Source organism: Candoia aspera, chromosome 1 (assembly GCF_035149785.1).
Source record: "Candoia aspera isolate rCanAsp1 chromosome 1, rCanAsp1.hap2, whole genome shotgun sequence".
Lineage (NCBI taxonomy): Eukaryota > Metazoa > Chordata > Lepidosauria > Squamata > Boidae > Candoia > Candoia aspera.
Window position 1 is genome coordinate 157,290,135 of NC_086153.1, and position 21,352 is coordinate 157,311,486.

Sequence of the window (21,352 nt, forward strand, 5' to 3'; positions counted from 1 at the left end):
GTTGGGGAAAGGTTTATAAAATACTTCTCTTGAGGCAGATACTTATAAATGAAATTATGCTTAGATAAATATTGTTCTCATGCAAAACTTTCCAAGAATGACTGCATATTCTGAAGGCACTCATTTTGTACCATTCCAGATTTTAACCAAGTATAAAATGCAGATGTTTACGGCATCACTTATATATGGTTTCACAGTTTGGTCCTCTCCTCCAAACAACGCCTAGGGAGCATATTATGTTAGTAACAATGAGCTCCTCAGAGGTTGTTTGAAGAAGATGACCACTGTTAAAGAAGTAAAGGATTTTTCTTCTAGATAGTTTAGTAAAATCAAACTGAAGTCTTGACTTCCCACAAATTACCATCCAATTCCTCCTGAAACAACGGGAAGTTCAAATAATAGTAAAAATGATAACATAATAGACGGGTGCTCTGACTCTCTCTGTATGTATGTGAGCGAGAGTAAAATAAAAGGAGAGATGAAACTATCCATAAGAGAATAATTAGAATAAACCAAGTGCTGAGCAATCTATGAGCATTAAGGTATTGTGTAGAATCCCAGTAACCCAGTTCTTCTTGCCTTTCTTTTCATTTTGTCAGTGTTCTGAAATATCGAAGTTTGGGCTATCAGATCTAGGCCGCAAAACTGCAGGTGATCACTAGTTATCAGTAAAGAGCAGCTTCTCTGCATCCTGTTGCTGCCACCTGATGGCCATCTGGATTTCTACAGCCTGGACTGGTAGTTCTAATTTAAGTGCTAACATGTTCATTTCTTCAATCAACACAAAAGTTAGAAACTGATTTCATGAAAGAAAGGCAATATTTTCCTCCAAACAGCCCTCACCTTCTAAGGAAATAGACTATATAGAAAACACAGAGAGACATGGTTTCATCACATACTTTTCAAGTTAAGATGGCTCTGATACAGGCTCCCACGGAGAAGTCTTCTGTTCTGCATTATTAAATAACTGCAAGCACACAAGTGTTAACTATACTAAATACGTTTCAAGGATTTTTACAATGTTGTCATGGAAAACAAAATCTGTCAGGCAGTCACCAAGGAATAAGACACAATAAGGAATCTTTTTGCATTCAGGATCCAGATTATCTGGAAGAAACCCATTTACTTAAAAAAAAATCCCACATAGGCAGAGGTAAGAGTCTTACGCTGATAGGCAGAACAAATGCAGATAAATGTGTGAGTGTGTTGGGACTGTGCCTGTTATTCCTGCCCAACTTTTACATATTGGGGCTCAGCATATTCGTCCTCATAGTTGTAGATAGACTAAACCTTTTATGCTATCTGTATCTTTTTTTCTTTTCAGGCATACTGTACTTTACATGATCACCTTCTATGTGCATCCAGGCATCTGCACAGGCAGGAACTCAGGTAGACAGAAATCAGATGGGACTGTGTAAGATGTGATTCTCGTTCAGATTTCCTCTTCCATGTATTGATCTATGAGCATAATTGTGCCTGAAAATCAGAAGTTAGATTCAGCCAAGAATAGAATTGTATTTCAAATAAGAAAATACATCCCCCCCTTCAATACAATATACTTTCCTTGCCATTAAATGATTGGCTGGCACACTTATTTTCATTAAACAGAAAAGACTTCTAATTCAGAAATTATAATTCAAAAATCTTAAAGCAGGAAGCACCAGGCCAAGAAGTAAACTAAGCAAACATATGACACGGATCTGGGGCTCTGTTGAGCCAAGTGCAGCCTATTTTATTTCCACGTAGAGATAGATCTGTCTCTATCTATTAAAATAAAATGAAGAGTTAACTGAAATTAAAACTTCTAAAAAAGTCAATACTGAATTTGGTTCAGTTAACATGGTGAAAGGTCCCGAGTGCAAGCACCGAGTCATCTCTGACCCTTTGGGGGGATGCTGCTTTCGCGACATTTTCTTGTCAGACTATAGAGCGGGGTGGTTTGCTATTGCCTTCCCCAGTCATAAGAAGATCAAATATAGAGAAGCCAGATAGTAATAATTATGCAGTCTAGTGCTATCCTATAAATTAACTGTGATTAATCTTAGCTGTAAATAATGGAAACAAACCAGCTTCAAACCACAATTTATGTGCAAGGCTAGTTTTCATTAGCCATATATGATAGATCATAGTTTTGGCTTCAGCTGACTTTCTAAAGTGCAATTAATTTAGACAGGAGTGAAAGCTTCCAGCCTATGGGCAGTCTCAGAGAGGAACAGAGAATTGGACCTGTGAGTGATCAATTGTCAATTAGGAAGTTAAACTCAGAATGCTGAACAATGATTTAGTTTCTTTCCTAATGCATTCAAGGCTGCTATCAGAGCTGGAACACTGGGCACACACCCAGGAGCCTCTAGACTAGCAGGCTTGCAATTTTAGTTTTAAATGCTAGTAAAGTGACAGATCCAACGAGGATAGCCAATTCGCAGTGATGAGTTGGAAATCTTATACTTACCCAGCACTATATAGTATTCAAATTGTGCACTGGGGCAGTCACATAAAAAGAGAATTAAACAGCAAAGTAATTGAAATGAATAATAAATAAGAAATGGGGAAGCAGATTTAGAAGCAGAAAAGCCTAATTGGCCTGTATAGCAAAAAGTCTTGCTTAATACCATGGAATAACATTTACAGTTAGCATTCTTATCAAATTAAATGTGTTACATAGTATCAATAATTATGCTGAGATAGCACAATGCTTTCCTATGGAAACGAAGAGAATTTTGTCACTGGTAGAGCGCTGCTGATTCAGTGTTGCTCTTCCCCTCCATCCCCAACACTCACATAGTAGATTCTCTTAAGTTAATTCTAGTGGCTCTTAGTGACATGTTCCATCTGTAGTCCTTAAAATGGATTCAAGCTTAGTGGGACAAATTTCTTCCTAAAAGACATTTATTTTTCCACAGAGCCTGATGTGAGGTACAGGGATTCTCAGGAGATTCATTGTAGGTTAAGCTTGGTAAAGTTCAGAGGAGTTTTTTCCAGCAAGTTGAAGGAAATTTTAGTTCTTTTGTAGAAATATCTATCTATTCTGTCTGTCGTCTACCTATCATGTTTATATAGCTGGGTTTCACATAAAAGTGACTCTGAAATATTCAAAAATTTGGGATTCCAGCTCTCCAAATTCCCAGTCTATAATCACGCTAGGTAGGAATTCTGAAAACTGTGGGCTAACACATCTACAATATCCCTTCAGAAAGGCTGGTCTAGTTCTTCTGATAGTGCATTGGTAGAGATTAAGGAAAGTAGAGTTGGAATGTGTCATAAAATGACGGAGTCCAATCTCCAGTTTAGTGAAGAATCCAGGTTAAAGCATCCCTGATAGAAGGTTGTCTAGCCTTCTCTTGAACATATCCAGTGAAAGGGAGCTCCTCACATCCCTGGGTAATTAACTCCACTGTCAAACTGCTGTCATTGATAGGAGGTGTTTTAAAAGTTCATTCAGAATCTGCCTTCCTATAACTTAAACACATAATTTTGTTTCTTGCACTCTGGAATGAGAGGCAACAAGTCTTGACCTTCTTCTGTGTAACTTCCTTTCAGGCATTTGAAGAGTGTTGTTACATCTTCTTAAGCCTTTCTTAAAGCTAAACATACCCGGCTCCTTCAATATCCAGGTCCTTCAATCTTCCTTCATAGCCCCTCTAATTTTATGAGAGCTCAGATATCACTCCTAGTCAATTGACAGGAAGGTCTCTTCTGTGGCTCTGATGCAAGGGTTAAAGATCTCCTGCATGTGTCAGGACTCCTTCTGGTAGACACCTCTTCTGTCACTCCTTGAGGAGCAATTTGCTTCTAGGAACACTAGGAACTATCCTTGGCTTACCTCTTTGGGATGTGCACAGTCCTCCCTTGGTTTCTAAAAAAGAAGCTGAGCACCTGCCCCAATATAGGAAATGTTGTCATCAAAGGTAGCTAGCCTAGCAAGCCAATGGGCAAAATTCCCATGTAAGGAATAAAAACTAGGACTACTTATATTTCTGCAGCCAGTGGAGAGGGACTGCTGCTGTTCTCCCAAAGCACCATATATTTTCTGGACAGCAAAGACTGCTTTTGGTTACTTATTTTTCCCAACTATTTACATCCTAAAATAGCTCCCCAAGGATAGAAAAAAATTTAAGGGGCTATATATATTCAATATGTATTTTACAATTTCTCCAGAATATGTTTTTTTTAGCCCAGGTCCTAAAATAGTCAAAAAAACCAAACTAATTTGCACTAAGGTGAATAACTGTTGTTAAGAAAAGGACAGGTGTATGAACTTAACTCCTCAGAATACTTCCAAAACTGTTTTTGCTTGCACTAATATGAAGTGCAATATTGACTATGATCTCTCCTTTGGCACTGGAAGCAGTGAGAGACCGGCTTTCTGTTCAGCGCTACCACTAAGCTGATGAATGAAGCAAGAGAGAAATGAACTGCAAGACTTGTGTACCTAAGTTGAATTTACCGTTTTGTTGTCCTGACCTAAATGTATTGGCCAAATTGTTTATTTTATTTATCTATATTTTATTTTCTATCCCACCTTTATCATTTTTATAAATAACCCAAGGTGGTGAACTAGCTAATACTCCTTCCTCCTCCTGTTTTCCCCACAACAACAACCCTGTGAGGTGAGCTGGGCTGAGAGAGAGGGATGTACAGTATCTGATTCCCAGTTTTTTCTCTTCTTCATGAAGTTAAACCCAGCAGGTTGTATTTATAAGTAATTTAAACCTGAAATCTTTAGAGAACAGTGTATTGCCCAATACATCATACCCGTTGGATGCTTTCAGTCTCAAAGCAGTCCAAGTAACTGATGACTAGTTCGTGGGTGTGTTGTGTAATGCATGGAAGAATGACTGGATTTCTCCCTCTTCTGCTAAAGGCTTAGGACATATTTTCTCCCTCCTTCTACCACAGTCAGTGTTAATGCTCTGGTCAATTTCACTGTACCTGAACTTAATGTTTTGTGACAGATGAACCTCTCCAATATTCTCAATATTTAAAATATCATCCTATCAATACCCACAGTCATCTTTTGCACACTATTTCTGCTGCAAGAATTCAGTTTGTTGTTGCTGCTGCTGTATATTTTGTCTTCAGGTTTGCTTGCATCAAACTCTCCAGTGTGCTGTGGTTAAAGTGTTTGCTGGGATGGGGTGCGGGGGTGGGACCTGGGTTCATCTCCACCATCAGTGACCAAAACTCACTGTGTGGCTTTGTGTCAATCTCTCTCAGCCCAATCCATCTCACAGGGTTGTGGTCATAGGAATAACATGAAGAGAGGTCCCCATGTAAGTCTTTCTGAACATCTGGAGGAAAGGTGAGATATAAATCTGAGAAACAAATGAACAGCTGAGATGGCTATCCAAATCTATGCGACAACTTCCATTATCACAATTAGCACATTTAGACCAGATGAAATTTTGGAGGGCTATCTTATTTTTGCTAGGGCACAATCTATTTCCTAGTGGTGGCACTGGGTCAGTGAAGACATTCATTCCAGGTACAGAGCAATCCCTGTTTGGCCATCTGGTTGGGTGACTTATCCTCAAAGTGCTAAAACAGGCTAGGGAAGAAGCCATCATGCTCAATTCTTGGCTACAGTAAGTATCTGAAAACAATTAACTTTAGAGTGATTTAATTATCTTGGATACCTTTCACGCAGGGCTTTCTTTGGCACAAATGAAACCTGGTAGCGACACAAAGCTTTAGGTCCATCTGAAAATGAATACCAAGGGTTACCAGTTAAAACATTAATGAGGGATGAATTTGCTGCTGTTTTTTTTCCTTGCAGTTTCAGAAGTAAATGTTGCTTTAGCTAGGCTGTTACTCAGACTAGCTGAGGGTAATCTGGGGACTAAAAGCAGTGAACAAGTAGAGAAATTGTTACCTCTAAGCTAGCGTTTCTTTAGTATTTTCTTCCACATCTCTCCTCCCAGAGCTAAGTTGTATAACACAAGAAAGCTTCTTGTTTTTCATTTACATTTATATTGCACAATGGGAAATGCAAATATCTTGTCAGTTTAAGACTGAGGATCTTTCAAGAGGCACAAGGAAAACCCACTAATTTTGCACAGAACTGTATTGTTGTCTCCCCTCAATTACATTTTCACAAACTTTTTGTTTAATGTATTAAACCTAACACTGCAGGCAACAAAGAATTGTTTTTTTCTCAAGTTTGAGGAAATTGATGCAGCTTTGAATCTGTAAGCAACAACATTATTGAACAAATCTTTTTAATCTCGGGCCAGGAATTTACTGCTAGGAATATACCTTCTGGGGTCACTCTTTCCCAACTATTTGAACTTGATTTTTTTTTTTTATTAGATGAATTCTCCATTGTTTCTGTGACATGAAAGCACTGAACTGAAACAAAAAGGAAGAGAGGAAACATTTCTCTGCATTTTGAGAACATTCTTCATATTTTCTGTGTGCACGATCAGAGTATTTGGCTGTAAGCAATAAAGAAATTGGAGAAGGATCAATTGAAAACTACTGCAAAAAAATACATTTAAAAATGAAAAAAAAAGAACTGGTGAATTTCAAGAAAATATTATTACAAGCTATCTTCCCTCAAATACTATTATTTGAATATTAATTAATGGGTTAAGTACCATACTAAAATCAATTTCTAATCCTGGAAAAAGTTGGAAGAACAAATAAGCTCCAAGTTTATCCCCACATTTTGTTAGGAAATGACAGGATGTATAGAAATCCAAAGGCCAAGAAAGAGGAGACCTCTGAAGTCAAGATATTTGTGTTTGGCAGGTAAAACTGACAAACGTAAATGAAATAAGTAAGTAAGTAGTTGTATCAGTGTACCTTTGGTAAAATGTTTGCTAAAGATGGAAAAATGAATTGAGAAATTTTAAGAAATGCAATTACTGGTAAAATCTAGTGGTCAGTATGTGGTCTGTTCTGAGAAATTAAAGTGTGCTGAAAGATGTGAAAATGGCTGTGTATCAGACTGTGTTTCTACCCATGTTGATATAGGGAAGTGAGAGCTTTGTGTATCAGGAGAAGAAGTCAACTGAATGCGGTGGGAATGGGTGAAACAAGAAGAGTCGGCTTAAGAATGAATGGGTGCTGAATGAATGGGAACTGAAGTGAGTGACAAGCAAGAAAGAAGTATGTTGTGGTTGTTGGGTCCTATAAAGAGAAAGAAGGCAGATTGAATTGCAAACTAAATAGATGAAGAATGAATGGGTTGGAATTAAGAGAAAGACCAAGAAGGCAGTGACTGAAAAAGAGCTGAAAAGGTCCTCAAGAAGTAAGAGGTGATAAATTTAAAGAACAGAAAACAGTGGATGAATCTGTATATAAATGTGGTAGATAAGTGACAATGTTTTGCAAGGATAGAAAGGTATGGAGAGATACTAAATGGTATTGATGTAAACTAATTTTAGTTATGTTACCTTTTTCTTTCTCTTATCTCATATTTTAAATTTCTTTGCCTTACAGTTTCTTACTTCTTTTCATGCATATAATGAGTGGATTCTTTGCAGTAGCATAGCCACCATCTCATAGTAGGTATTTTCTGCTAAGCAGCAAGAACAGGCTTTTTAAACTAGCCTGGATGAATTGGAAATGAATTTCACTGCAACAATATGTTTCACATGTTTTCTGCTTGTTACATATAAGTCATTGTTGACTTTGATGATAAACATTTCAGAAAAGTATGCACACTGAAACACACCCATTATGTGGGAGTTAATTATAGCAGACCCAGGAAAAATCTCAGAAAAGGTTTTGGTTGATTTTCAATGAGGGATGTAATGCTGCAACATCTATAGATATTTCAGACTGATGCTTAGAGGACAACATGTTATTATCCAGAGTATATTTCAAGAGGACATATGGGCTATTAGAGGACAGTGAAGTGGAAGGAATTATGTACAGATGAAATAGGAAATGATGAGAGTAGCATGAGAAATTGGAAATCATGGCTATGATAAAAGGAATACATTCAAGATTTTTTTTAAAAAAGCATTGCTGCATTCTCCATTTTAAGATTGAGGTGCCTCAGTTCCCCTTAGCATGACCAAGAAAGAGGAGATACATCCCTCAAAAACAAGATACAAAATGGCATCGAACTTTGGAATGCTAATTTATATATGAGCAAGTTTAAAATGATGAGTATAATTTCAGTTCAGATAAAATGCATCTTCCCAAGCATTATCTTTAGTGCTTGCATTGCCAGCCCATCAAAAGGAAGATGGTCATTTGTGAAGTAGAGCACACCACCAGCCTAGTTCCCCTAGAGACAGGCAACAATGTCTATTTTAGTTTTGCTCATTTTATGGACTATGTTCATTTCAGTCCATTTCTGCATAAATTTTCAAATTTGGCAAAAATGCACAACCCCAAGTAATTAAATACATACTGGGGGAGGGGGGGAGCCTGGAACTAGCCTGTTTTCACTGAATAGTCAGTACACAAGGAGTTATGATAACCTTCAATGATTATATTTTATTATGAGAGGAAGAGCATGTCATCATCATCGTCACCATCATCACCATCACCATCAAATATTAATTTGAAATGAATTTCAGACAATAATAGTGAACATTTAATAGGGCAAAATACAAAAGTAGCCATGAAACTTGACAATATTACTGTTGTGCTGAGCTTCTTCTACTCTCATTCCCAATAACCTCTCCAGAAATTCTGCTGTGGAGCAGATTTGAGAGATATATGAGGAAAGCAGCCTTGGGTAGAGCAAAGGCCAGTTGGTTGTATGAGTAAAAATCTGCACGTACAACGTAAACAATATTAAAGAACTAATGAATGCAAATGCTAGTGGTGGGGAGAATAGAAGGTAAGTCAAAGAGGGTAAGGAGATAAAGACTATGCTTACATATTTTCAATTCACATTAGGTCATATACAACATTTCTTTACATTCAGATTAGCATAAATTTCAGCATAATAGTGTGAGTGTGTGCTTCAAGCATAGAAATGCAAGCTCTCCAGGGTGCAAGCGGGCCATCTCTCGTTGTCTCCTTTTTCTGCAGCTTCGCTGGCCAGAAATCATTCCTGGCTGGTGTTCACTTCGCTGCACCATCTCTGCTACTTTGGAGATGTCTATTACGCTGTAGATCCTCACTCGGAAGCCAAGATTTCTAATTTCTTAATAATATCAAAGAGGAAGCTCTGAGAGTGCATTGGGAAAACAAAGGGCTGAGCCACACTTCTTCCTTGCCCCATCTAGGAAGAAGGGCCACTTACTGTTTCAGGAGGGTAGGAATAGATGTCACTGTGGTTAGCCTGCCAGGAAGATGACCTCTGCCCAGATTTTGTGGCTCCACATCAAAAGTAGCATTTTTCCCCCTCTGCAGGCACAACACAAGGAAGACCATGTGGTGCACTTCATTCCTTTTTCCACAAATACCTTTGTTCAAGTAACCATTTCATTCTGGGGGCTGCTAGGCTGCTTGCTATGTGTCAGCTTTTTGATGTAGGCCATATCAGGAAACAGGAAACCACAAAAAGTACTAGACCTCTAATATAGGCTATAACAACAGATCCTTGAAGCTTTCCTGGCATTGGTGAGAGGGAAAAGAAACAGGACAATCCACCCATTGAGGGCCACATTAAGTGCCGTCTAAGACAGAAGACCTGGCCATCACTGTGGTCAAGAAGAGGCAGGGGATGAACTTGTTGGCAGAGTGCTAGAAAGCATTTGGCCCAGGAGAGATCAGAAAAGCCACACACCAGGCATTTCTATACAAATAATTTTATTTACAGAAAACAAACATATTTAAAGGCTGTTTGCTGAGAGGAGAGATTTCTCTCAGCTGCATACTCTCTGCAAGCCTACACAGAAGGGAAACTGAAACTAAAACAAGTCCAGGCAAGTTCTTCTCCCCCCGCCCCCCAGTGCAACAATTAACAACTGAAAAGGGGACAATTCAATTCAACCTCTTCACCCAGCCAAAATGATTAGTTACCATAGTAACCTTAATCTGTAGTAGAAAACATATTAACACTCCCCTTTTTATACTACAGAATAAGATGCAAACCAATTTTCTTTGACAACTCTGTATGTCTTTCCATTCACAATATTTTAACATTATCTCCCCTTTGGTTGAACAGAAAGCTACCATCCTTCTCCCTGTGTATTTCCAAACCTAGGTTATTTGTTACAGTTCCAAGCCTTTTTAATGTGAAATGGCTTTTCATGCAGGCTTCAAAATCAAGCCTTTGTTTTTCTGTTGGTGTGAACAGCAGCAAATCATCAGCATAAATGCACAGATACATACAGCCTTGTTTGTCTTTCTTCATATATACACATGGATCTGCTTTTCCTTTTTCAAAACCAAAATTCTGCAGTTTTTCATCTAATTTTTTTAGATGATTCTTAAACTGTCTTCATTTCCATTTGGTTTACACATAAGAGACAAGCAACAAAAAGCTGCAGTGCCAAAAAAACCCAACAACCCTTAGTCTTTTCAATCACCCAGAAGTCGCCTGCATAACCACTTCTTCTGACTTTTAAAAGAGTGATTAAATGCACACTATCAATCACTTCAGTTGAATGGCCTGAAAACTCCTCTCAAAATCATTGCTCATATTGACTTGACGTATCTGTACTCAACACAGTGAAAGTGTCATGTTCACTGTTTCAATGTGCACTGTACTTCGTAACGTTTCACATGCCATGGTGCTGATGCGTGTTTCTGTTGGGAGGGAGCTGCTGGGAGACCTTGTGCCAAGCTCTGTATCTAGGTTCATTTCAATGGAATGTGTTTGGGTTATGTGCTCTGTTCAAGGACTTTTCCCACGGACCATCAGAAGCCGTTAGGAGCACCTGGGATTGTGAGCCTGGGAAGATTCTACGGGGGGAGGGATCTCGTTTGTACCAAGGGTTTTTTAGTTTGCATTTGGCGCACTTTTTCCATTCTCAGCTTTCTTTGTGATCCTGCACACTATTCTTTAATAAATCAGATATCTTTGCATTCCTGCTCATGAGTCTGATGGTGTTTTAGAATAGGCAACCATTACAGCGAGAGGCTTGTGGAATGGAGACAAACATTGATTATTTGCCAGATTATTGTTTTCTTTCTTTCTGAAAAGGTTTCTTTGATTTACCAAGTGACTATAAATATTTAGATCAGGCACAAAGAGAACTGTAGCTGAGTCCACGTGTGACACTTTGTTTAAGCATGAACTGGTAATATGTTCAGCTCTCTAAATCTACCTAATTAACATGACTGATAGAGGCAGGCTAAAAAATCCATTGAGAGCACTGAAGATGCATTTGTTTGCAAAGAGCAATCACCCGACTGCTGCTCATTTTGAAAACTCATGCTATAAGGAAAAAAGGACTAAGGTCCATGTGCAATTGTGAAATTTCGACCTTTCCTGGCACTCTGTGCTTCGGGTATGGGGGAAGAAATCTCAGTTTGAAGATCAGGTTGGATGATTAGACAAATAATGTGTTTGATTTGTAACATTTCAAGAGAAGTTTGTCTTTGGTGATAGATCTGAGCTCTCAATTTTTCCTCTGTTGTTTTAACCACCCTTCTTGAACCTGTCCCTTTTCAGGTGCTTTGGAACTGCAGTACCCAGAAGTCCAAGGCAGATGTATAATAGATTGGGAAAGGCTGTTTCCAGATGCTAAGTAATGTCCACATATGGTAAAAATGTGTGGAGCCAGGATCTTGATACAGGAGGAACCATATGCAGAATCAACTTGGGTTCCAATCGCCACAGCCCAAACCAGATATTTTTTATTGAACGTCTCATTACTGTTATTTAAGTCAGAATTAATATTTCAATTATATTTTTCTCATTATAGTTTCATATTGGGCAGTCACTCTCTCTCAGCCCAACCCACCTCACAGGGTGGTTGTTGTGGGGAAAATAGGAGGAGGAAGGAGTATCAGGTATCTTCAGGCAGAACTGGCAAAGATTTCTGCCTCAAACCTTGGCCAACTGATGCTATTTAATATAGATGAAATTAAGCTGGATGGACCAATAGTCCACAAACTGTAAGGCAACTACTTAGACTCTATGTATTTTAGGATACCTCAGGGGCTAGTGCTTCCATTCAGGCCTCGCTGCTGCATTCTTCTTTCTATGATGCGCTACCAGTTAGTCCCACCTTGCATGTTAAAAAAAGATATCCACAAAATGAAAAAACTGTCATAAAAGAAAAAGGGTGGCTATGCAAATCGGAACATAACTGCATGAACAAATCTCTTAAGGAACTCTTAAGGATCTATTTGTGGAAAGGTCCATGAGCTCAACTCCCAACAGAGGGTCTGAATTCCATAGACATGCTACTTGCATCTGATGAGTCCCAAATAGGATGAAACTGGTTGCATAGCACCTACCTCCTGGTGGTCAATGCAACTGAAACACTGCACAGGATATATATGCTGTATAAAAACAGAGGAATTTCCTCTTCTCTAAGAGGTGGGGTGGAAGTCATGTAAAACCTTGTACAAAGGGGCATGACATACTCTGACCCCCTGATCTCTCTGGTCTGAGAGCTTAGGGGAAGACAGACTGTATATACCATTCTGATAGACAACTGGTGATATAAATCTGAATTTTGAATGAGGTATCTAGGTAAAGGAGCCCAGTTTTGTAATCCTTGAAAAATTCATCCTTGGTTAAGTGAATATAGTCAACCTCACCCTGGTGCAGTGCATTGAAATTTCCATTTACCATAACAGCTCATGAATTCTGTTAACTGGGTTCTATTAAAATACAGAAATGATTTTCTTAGCTTTCCATTGGAATGCACAGCATGATTTCCATTTACAATATTATGACCCTTTTCCCTTCTTCCTTTGGGAACAGTCATGTGCTCAACTGATGCATTTGTTAATTTGTTCTGCCCAGCTGTCTTGCTGGTTTATTAGCATCCTGTTATTTTATGCACTATGTTTAAGTGGAAGTATATTAAAACTCAATACCCAAGGGTCATTTTTCTTGATGATGTTTTCCAATCACAAGGCCATCTTTGGAAATATGTGGATTTTTCCCTCTAATGAAGAACCAATAAGAAACTTGCTAGTAATTTAGTCATGCAAGGACAAAAGTCCTAAATAGGGATGGGGGAATGGCATTATTAATGGACTAGATTAGAGGATTATAAACATAGAGTTTCATTACTTATATAAGAGAAAGGAGCCCATTACAGTTTTAGTTTTCTGTTTCAGGTATGACCCTAAAAATATAAAGGCTGGATCTGGAAAGCATTCGTTTGCAAATTGTCTACTGAGCAAATATGAATTTTGGGCATCTGCATATGGTTTTTTTCTTCTAAGCCAGGGTGTAGATTCTGAACCTTTCCCAAGAAAACTGGTGGCTGTTGTTTTCAATATTTGGAGAATCATAGGTTCTTCAACTTTGTATTGAGCTAATTATATCAGATCATCGAGAAGATAAAGGATTATAAAATTCTTTCAAATAACTATTGTGATAGTCTATTTTTTCTTTTTTTCTTTTATTAAAAAATACTGTTATAATTAAGGAAATAAATGGAATTAACAATCCCACTAGATTGTCTCCAAATACCATTGAGAAATTTAAAATAAATTAATTGACACAAAGCAAGACATCAAACTGGAATTTCATGTGTTGAAATTATCAAGCAAAATAACAAAATAAAAATAAAGATGGATCATTGACGAAATATAGTTAACATTTCTATCAAATTGCTTGAAATTGATACATCTTTTCCACTACATAGTAGGACAAAGGGTATTACATTTCCCCACTACCAGAGTAAAAGCAGTACATTTGAATAGATTCATCTGGTGAAGCAGTTATGATGAATTTTTACAGAATTATTTTTGATTCTTTACAGAATTATTCAAATGATTACTTTTGAATAATTAATCAGTGGGTCCATCATCCAGGTCCAATAATACAGTGGGTCCATCATCCAGGTTAGTGGATATAAGAAAGAAGCCTTAGTGTGCCTGTGTGTGTGCGTTAGAGCATTAAATTTCTACATTATTTTGTAAATGTAATACATTTCCTTGCTGTTGGACCTGATTAGACAGGCAGTTTTTGATGAGAGTAAATAACAGGGGAGATGTTCACCCAGGGGAAAATGCCAAAGGGTTAAGCCCCCCTCCATTGGTTTAATCTGGTTCAACTCTCACACAGTGCTTGTAAGATTATAGGCAGACACTATCATTTCATTTCATGCAAAGAAGGAAAGGGAAACAACAGTGAAAAATATTATTAAAAAATGATGTGAAAAGGAAGGTTCCCACTGTGACTAAGTGAACAACTATCTTTGATAGCAGTAGTTATTTTATAGCTTCTGCTATTTATAAAAAATATTGGGTTTTTCCCCCTATTTGCATGTCGTCGTGGCTGTAAAAATGGGTATACATTTCCCTGATGTTAACTATTAATTCTCATCTCATTTATAAACCAAACTGTGCTCACATGATTACATAGCCTACACACATGCATGTATTTTGTTCTTGTGTATATCTAGCCCTCTTGGAAAAGATTGTTTAAGGAGGAGTCTTCATCATCTGAAATATTTTGCTTCAGTTGTTCAATAGCAGAACTGAGTTAAGTATTGCAGTTTGGGTAAACTCCTATCCTTTCTTTGCCGGATCTGATGATCCTATTAAATCCAATATGCTTTCAGGATGTCTTCTTTATTGTCACCACTGCTTTGATATCCTTGGAATAATGTTACATTAGCTTCTTCCAGATAAGAAAACATTGGCCTCAGTGCTTTAAGTGTCTGCTGGGGGTGGCAAAGGAGAGAATGACCACACATGTGTCATGGCATCATCATGCCAATATTGCATCTTATGTACTTGCATGAGACACCATGGCATTATTGCAAAATTGTGTCATTTGTGCAATGATATTATGGTGCACGTGTTTTGACATCACTGTGGCTTGTTACAAACTTTGTTGGACAGAGTTCCCTACAAGATTGATTGATTGATTGATTGATTGATATCCTGCCTTTATTATTATTTTATTATTATTTTTTATAAATAACTCAAGGTGGTGAACATACCTAATACTCCTTCCTCCTCCTATGTTCCCCACAACAACAACCCTGTGAGGTGAGTTGGGCTGAGTGAGAGGGACTTGCTCAAGGTCACCCAGCTGGCTTTCATGCCTAAGGCAGGACCAGAACTCTCGGTCTCCTGGTTTCTAGCCCAACACTTTAACCACTAGACCAAACTGGCTCTAATGAAGGATCTAATGAAGCAGCAAAAATACATTCCAATCAGCCAGTAACCCCACTGTTAATATCCCCAAAGAGAGTACATGCAGCCAAGGATATTTCAGCAAATCCACCTTTCTTGCTTCCTTCTGATTTTCCCTGTAAAATGGATACCAAGTGTTTCACAGCTGTGTTCCCCTAGCTATTAATGTTTCCACCTTTTAATGGGTATCACAGTCTGAAAAGAATGGGGAGAAAAGATTTGTAGATATAAAGTGATGTTCTCCTGTCATTAGTTCTCACTGATGAAACATTAACAATTTGTCCTGGACTATTGAAAAATCTCTCAGCCTAACAAAAGATCTTTCAGCATCATGAAAATATTTATTTTAAAGTCAAATGGAATCATAACCCTTGGTGAATATGGAGGCATATACAATGGGTGGCCAGACATTCTCACATATAGTGGCTATATCCCATCACTTATTAAATGGACTAAAGTGAAAACAGTCAGGGATCCATCTGTGCAGTTGGAAAAATGATTCAGGGGTTAAAGGAATGCTACTAAGAGAAATTGATAGCAAGGCACTGTCACTAATTCCTGAATATTAACTCCTGGGCAACATGTCCAACTGTTCCAGAAACTGCCAATGCTGGAAGAATGCAGATACTGATGACTGCATTTCAAATCAAATAAGCAACTATAGAAACAATTCTATAAAATATTTTTGATCGAATTATCGCTTTTCACTTGGAAAAAATGTTCTTTTTGTTCACACTTTTATTTTTGAAAAAATAGAACTAAACCATGCTTGTTTAATGCGTCATATTGCTTAGAAGCCTACATGCTTAGCTGTTGATTTGCCATTTTGGTATCTTAAGTTCTGTATTAGATGTGCAGGTGCAGAGCCATCTGTAGGTCTTCCTCTGACACAGGGTTCCTGTGAGAGAGACTTTTGATTGTCACACCCCTAAATGGCTTTTCACAATAATTTGTATATTGCAGAAATGAAGCAAGAGATCAAAAAACAAAGCAACAAGCCATGTGAACCTTTTGATGTCTTCATGTTTCAAGTCATGTTTTTCTATATTTTCTGACATATCCCCATAATCTGATATGCTCAAACACACACCGTGAGATGTTTCTAAGAATACAGCCCAAGGTGGAAGGGAACATGGAGCTTTGTTTTGTTTTGTTTAAATTTATTAACAAGTATATCTTTTTAAAATTTATTTACAATTGTGCCTTTCCTTCTGGCTGATATTTGAAAGAACAGCTGTGGGCAGAATTGAAAATGTGGAATGGAAGAAAACTTGAAATCTAATGATCAGTTGAAAACAGCAAGACAATTAAAACCGATCAATTATTATCCTTGAAAGCTTTCCACAGTAGGAAAGTCTTTAAAAACTTTTCCATGATGAGGATGTTTAGACGGTAAATACAGACTAACTCAGACTTCCAACAACTCTTATCTGAATATGTGAATATGTGAAATTTTACTGTATTTTAGCTGTTTTATGGTATCATATTTTATATTCTGTATCTTATAGTGGCTGATGCCCAACTTTCTGATATGGTCATTTGACTAATCAATAAAGTTATTCATTCAAAAAAGAATATGTGACCCATAGAACTTTCCATAGTATGTGTAAATGTTTGTATGTGAGAAAGCGTACTTCCACATTAACAGTAAAAGCTTAATTCAACTTCATGCCTGCAGATAGGTTAAAGCACTGTTTCCATTTGTCAGGCTGCAGGGCATCATGGGCAGTTACATTTAACACATCTGGGGTAGTGATGGGGGCAGATTCATTCAATTCACATTACTCAAGATGAACTGGCATACCAATTCCATACTGATTATCTGCACTTTTTCAAATGGTGTGGTTCATTTGACAGTAGGAAAATAAGTAAATTAGGAGAAATACTCTTAAGAAAGCATGTAGGAAACCTGTTACATTGGAGATGGTGGGAAATCATTTGCAAAAATATATAAATTAGAGAAAGCATGCACAATACATATATATAAATAACGTGTGTATTTGGAGAAGCGTGCCAGAAAATATATACCAGTTTTCCTCTGGATATTGAAGGTATTATCAAATGAATGAGGAATATGGGACAGCATATTTTAAAAAATAGGAAAAATGAGAATGTGAGTGAAATTCTACTAGATATAGGTTTTGGTTTGTTTAACTTGGTTAAAATTCAAGTCAATCTGAACTCCTGGCGACTACCTAAACAAGTCCATGTACTTGGCAATACTTAGCAACACAAACTCCTTGGCAATATTTTTGGAAGTGGTTTTTTATTCCCTTCTTCCTAGGACTAAGAGAGAATGACTAGCCCAAAGTTACCCAGCTGGTTTTGTACCTAAGGCAAGACTAAAACTGTAGTTTCTAGCCCAGTGTCTTTAACCATTATATCAAATTGCCTCTCAGAAATCATATTAGATAGATTTGCCCAACCTATATTTTGGAGGTCACTACACTGGAAAAATCTGCCCTAGCTCAAATCAGCCCAAGCTTTCCTAGCTGAATTGTGCTATGCACTATACACTACTGCCTCTTCATCAGCCTCAGTGCCCAGAGTGTTACATTTTAGGATTGGCTGGCAAAGGATTTGCATTTATACTTTATAGGACACCGAGTCATGAGTGTTAGCCTCATCACATATTGCTCACCCTTTGTAAGATGCTACAGCTTGGTTTTAAAACCATTCACAATTGGCTCATTTCCAGCAGTTGCATTTTCATTTCCTCTATATCTTGCTCATCCTCATCATGAAATTTTCAGTGGTAACTCTTTAATCCTTTTCTGAATCTTTCTATCTCAGTAATGGCAGTATTCTATTGTTTAATTATAAGCTTTAAAAAGTATTTATGTATGCTATTTGCTATCACTAGCTGTAGCTCTGTACATTTCATAATTAGATATCCCTATATATGAGAACACAAAGGCTTGTGTTTCACCTTCTCTGTACATTCCACACTGGCATTATCTCTGTCCCTGAATTTGGCTCCTGACCAAGTAAGTTCTAACAGCTGAATAGTTCCTGTTTGTACTTGAAGGTTTCAGCCATTGCTACTGATCTATAGAGCTATTTTCTTACTGCCCCAAATTTTCCCCACTTTCTGACTGTATTTGAACTGAATGCAGGAGTGAAATGCTGGTAGTCCACCTTTAGCCTGAGCATAGAAAGGGCAAGTGGGAAGGTGGGACACAAGTGCCTATATAAGCAACTGTGGATAAATACGACTAGTTATTTTGGTACTAGAATTATGCTATTCATTATTGTAGCTTGTTTTTTCCTAAAGACTTCTTAACCAACTCTTTTTACAACATTTTGATGACTGTGAAAGCATGCTATACTGGGTAGAGTGTTGGTCAAGAATGAGGAGAATTAGCTTAAAATAGCAGTGAAATGTGTTTCCTTGATTTTGAATTAATCAGTAGATTCAGCTCATCTTCTCATAGAGCTGTTTTAATAACAAACAGTATATATTCAAGATATTTTTTTGAGGAAATATTGCACATGCTCTAGCAGGAGATATGATCAGATCCTCTTAGTTTGTCTTCATAACTTTCATAATTGTTTTGTATGAGATTCCAAGTACTATAGTTAAAATCCAGACAAACCCTAAATACTAGTTACACAGACAAACACATAGCCTTTCACTCCTCCACCCATCCACCTCAGTCAATTTCCCGTATTATATAGCAAGCTTTTTTAAAGCAAGGAAGCCTTTCCAGATCAGTTTATTGGAAGGAGCCAGTGATCCTACTAACTATAAGCAATTTATTGATCCTAAGCCCATTAAATATCATCTCATAGTTTTGGGTGGGACCTACTGTCAACATACTACAGTTTCCAGAATTCTTGGATGTGTGAATTTGTGTGTGAGGTAGTTACACTGGTCTAACAAATAACACACATCAACAGTGAAGCTATGTGCCATTCATTGGTTGGTAAAATTGTCTCATTTTGGACAGAATAAATGATATAATATTAATATGTTTTGTTTCCTGATATGAATCCTTTATTTTGATAGAATTCTGTACTAAAAGTTCGTTCATCTGGCATTTTTTGTCAGGCACAGATGAATAGAGGAAAGCTCACTGAGGTTTCTAGTATTTCTTTTACAAATGGCAGATTGTATTCAGAACAGAGTGGTACTTTTCAGTTTAGTGTATTTAGCTACTTAAGGAGAAACAGATGTCTATAAAGGTAAAATAGCTGTAATTGGTAAGGAAAAACTGCAAATCATATCTGATTATTATTTCCTTCAGTCATCTTCAAAGGCAACCATGAGAATATATGCATATATTCATACAGAGAACTTGTTGTACTTTTTCTGGGCAGCATAAACAATTTTGGCCAAGGGTCATGTAACACTAGGCTGGCTTGTGATGTAAAATCAGGTTGTCCATGACATAAACCTGAGTAGGAAAAATATGCAAAAGTTGGTGGGGCCAACAGAAATACTTAATCTCCAAAATAATCCATCCCCCACCTTGAAAGGGACGCGGTGGCACTGCGGGTTAAACTGCTGAGCTGTCGATCGGAAGGTCGGCGGTTCGAAACCGCGCGGCAGGGTGAGCTCCCGTTGCTCGTCCCAGCTCCTGCACACCAAGCAGTTCGAAAACATGCAAATGTGAGTAGATGAATTGGTACCGCTTCGGCGGGAAGGTAACGGCGTTCCGTGAGTCATGCTGGCCACATGACCCGGAAGTGTCCTATGGACAACGCCGGCTCCAAGGCTTTGAAACGGAGATGAGCACCGCCCCCTAGAGTCGGACACGACTGGACTTTACGTCAAGGGAAACCTTTACCTTTACCTTTTACCACCTTGAAAAGCTATTATGTTTGATGAGTACAGCAAGAAAAAACCCATAAACTACCATAAATTCTGCTGCTGAATTTTAGTAAAGTAATGCAGGGTGTGTGGAGGGGAGCATCTAGCATATGGTGTATCAGCACCCAGATTTTGACCTTCTCTTTGTGTCCTCCTGAGTTCAAATGGAATGCCTGAATAGGACCATGCTATATAACTGAAAATAAAATTAACATCTTCTTTAGGGATCTTTGCTCCCACACTTCTAATTGGAAATAAGGTAAGTGAAACAAAAGTGCTTGTGTTCTTGTACAAACCCCAATGGAGTGTGTAATTGACCTTTGCAGGTAAAGAAAGCCGTGCAGCAGGAAGGGTTTGGGAGGAAGAAGAGAGGATACAGAGACATCAATGAAATTGACATCAACATGAATGATCCTTTATTTACAAAGCAGTGGTACTTGGTAAGCAGACCTAACCCCTTTCTGTCTCACCGCAGGAGAACGTATTTGCTTAATAAGAGGCCATCAGATAGAACTTGGAATAAAACAATGGAATGATTCTGAAAGATAATTTAGTTATTTTTGGCAAACTGTAAGCTCTTCGAAAGGGACAAATCAAACTTACCATTAAGGTGTGGAGCAGCTTTCTTGGAGGTTCTCCCTGTACTGCTTTGGAAAATATAAAATCAAGAAAGCTCTGTGTGGATATGCTAGGTGGCCTTCTTCACCAGGTTTCCGTTGGCACACTGCAGTTGGGACAGAGCGTGCCCTCTCCTCTCCTCACCTCGCCTCTCCTCTCCTCGCCTTGCCTCACCTCTCCTTTTTTAAAAAAACATGTAGCTATTAGATTAATACTGCAGATGGATTCCTGAAAAAGGAGATGAATGGGGAGGAGCAAGATGAAGAAACTGTATGCGTTATAGTAAATATCCCTTTGAACAGACAGGAGGAACACCAGTCATAATGCAGTAATATGGAGAATTACCAAGAACAGATTGGCCAGTTACCACACTGGTCCCATCTATTCTTTGGCTAACACAGAGCTGTGTAAAATTGCAGGTAGACCTGGCTGCTTGAAAACCATGTCAGCTAGGTTTGCCTGTTGGCTAACTTGGACTGCACTGGCTAAAAGGTATATTGATCTGTGGAGTCCTTGGTGCTCTCTGAGCCTTGTTGTTTTCTTGCAGACTTTTCATTGCCAGACTGGTCAACATCTTCAGTGCAAAGAGGGAGTGGGCCTTGCTCTCAGTTTATATACTGTGGCTTGCCCTGCTTGTGTTGGTGGGGGTGTTGTTCTCTCCTTGGGAGTTCTTTGATTGGGCTGTTGGTTGCTGCTTGGTTGTCTGAGTTAATAGTTCCTTGATTAGGGTGTACT

At 38.1% G+C, this 21,352-nt stretch overlaps 1 protein-coding gene across 1 annotated transcript in view; it reads left to right on the forward strand.

Annotated features, from left to right (window-relative positions):
• The window catches only part of PCSK2 (proprotein convertase subtilisin/kexin type 2), a 110,534-nt gene that overhangs the window by 24,588 nt on the left and 64,594 nt on the right, over nucleotides 1-21,352 (forward strand). The window contains exon 3 of the mRNA XM_063316474.1: nucleotides 20,326-20,439. Coding sequence (XP_063172544.1) covers nucleotides 20,326-20,439 — 114 coding nt within the window. The remainder of the gene's footprint in view (nucleotides 1-20,325; nucleotides 20,440-21,352) is intronic.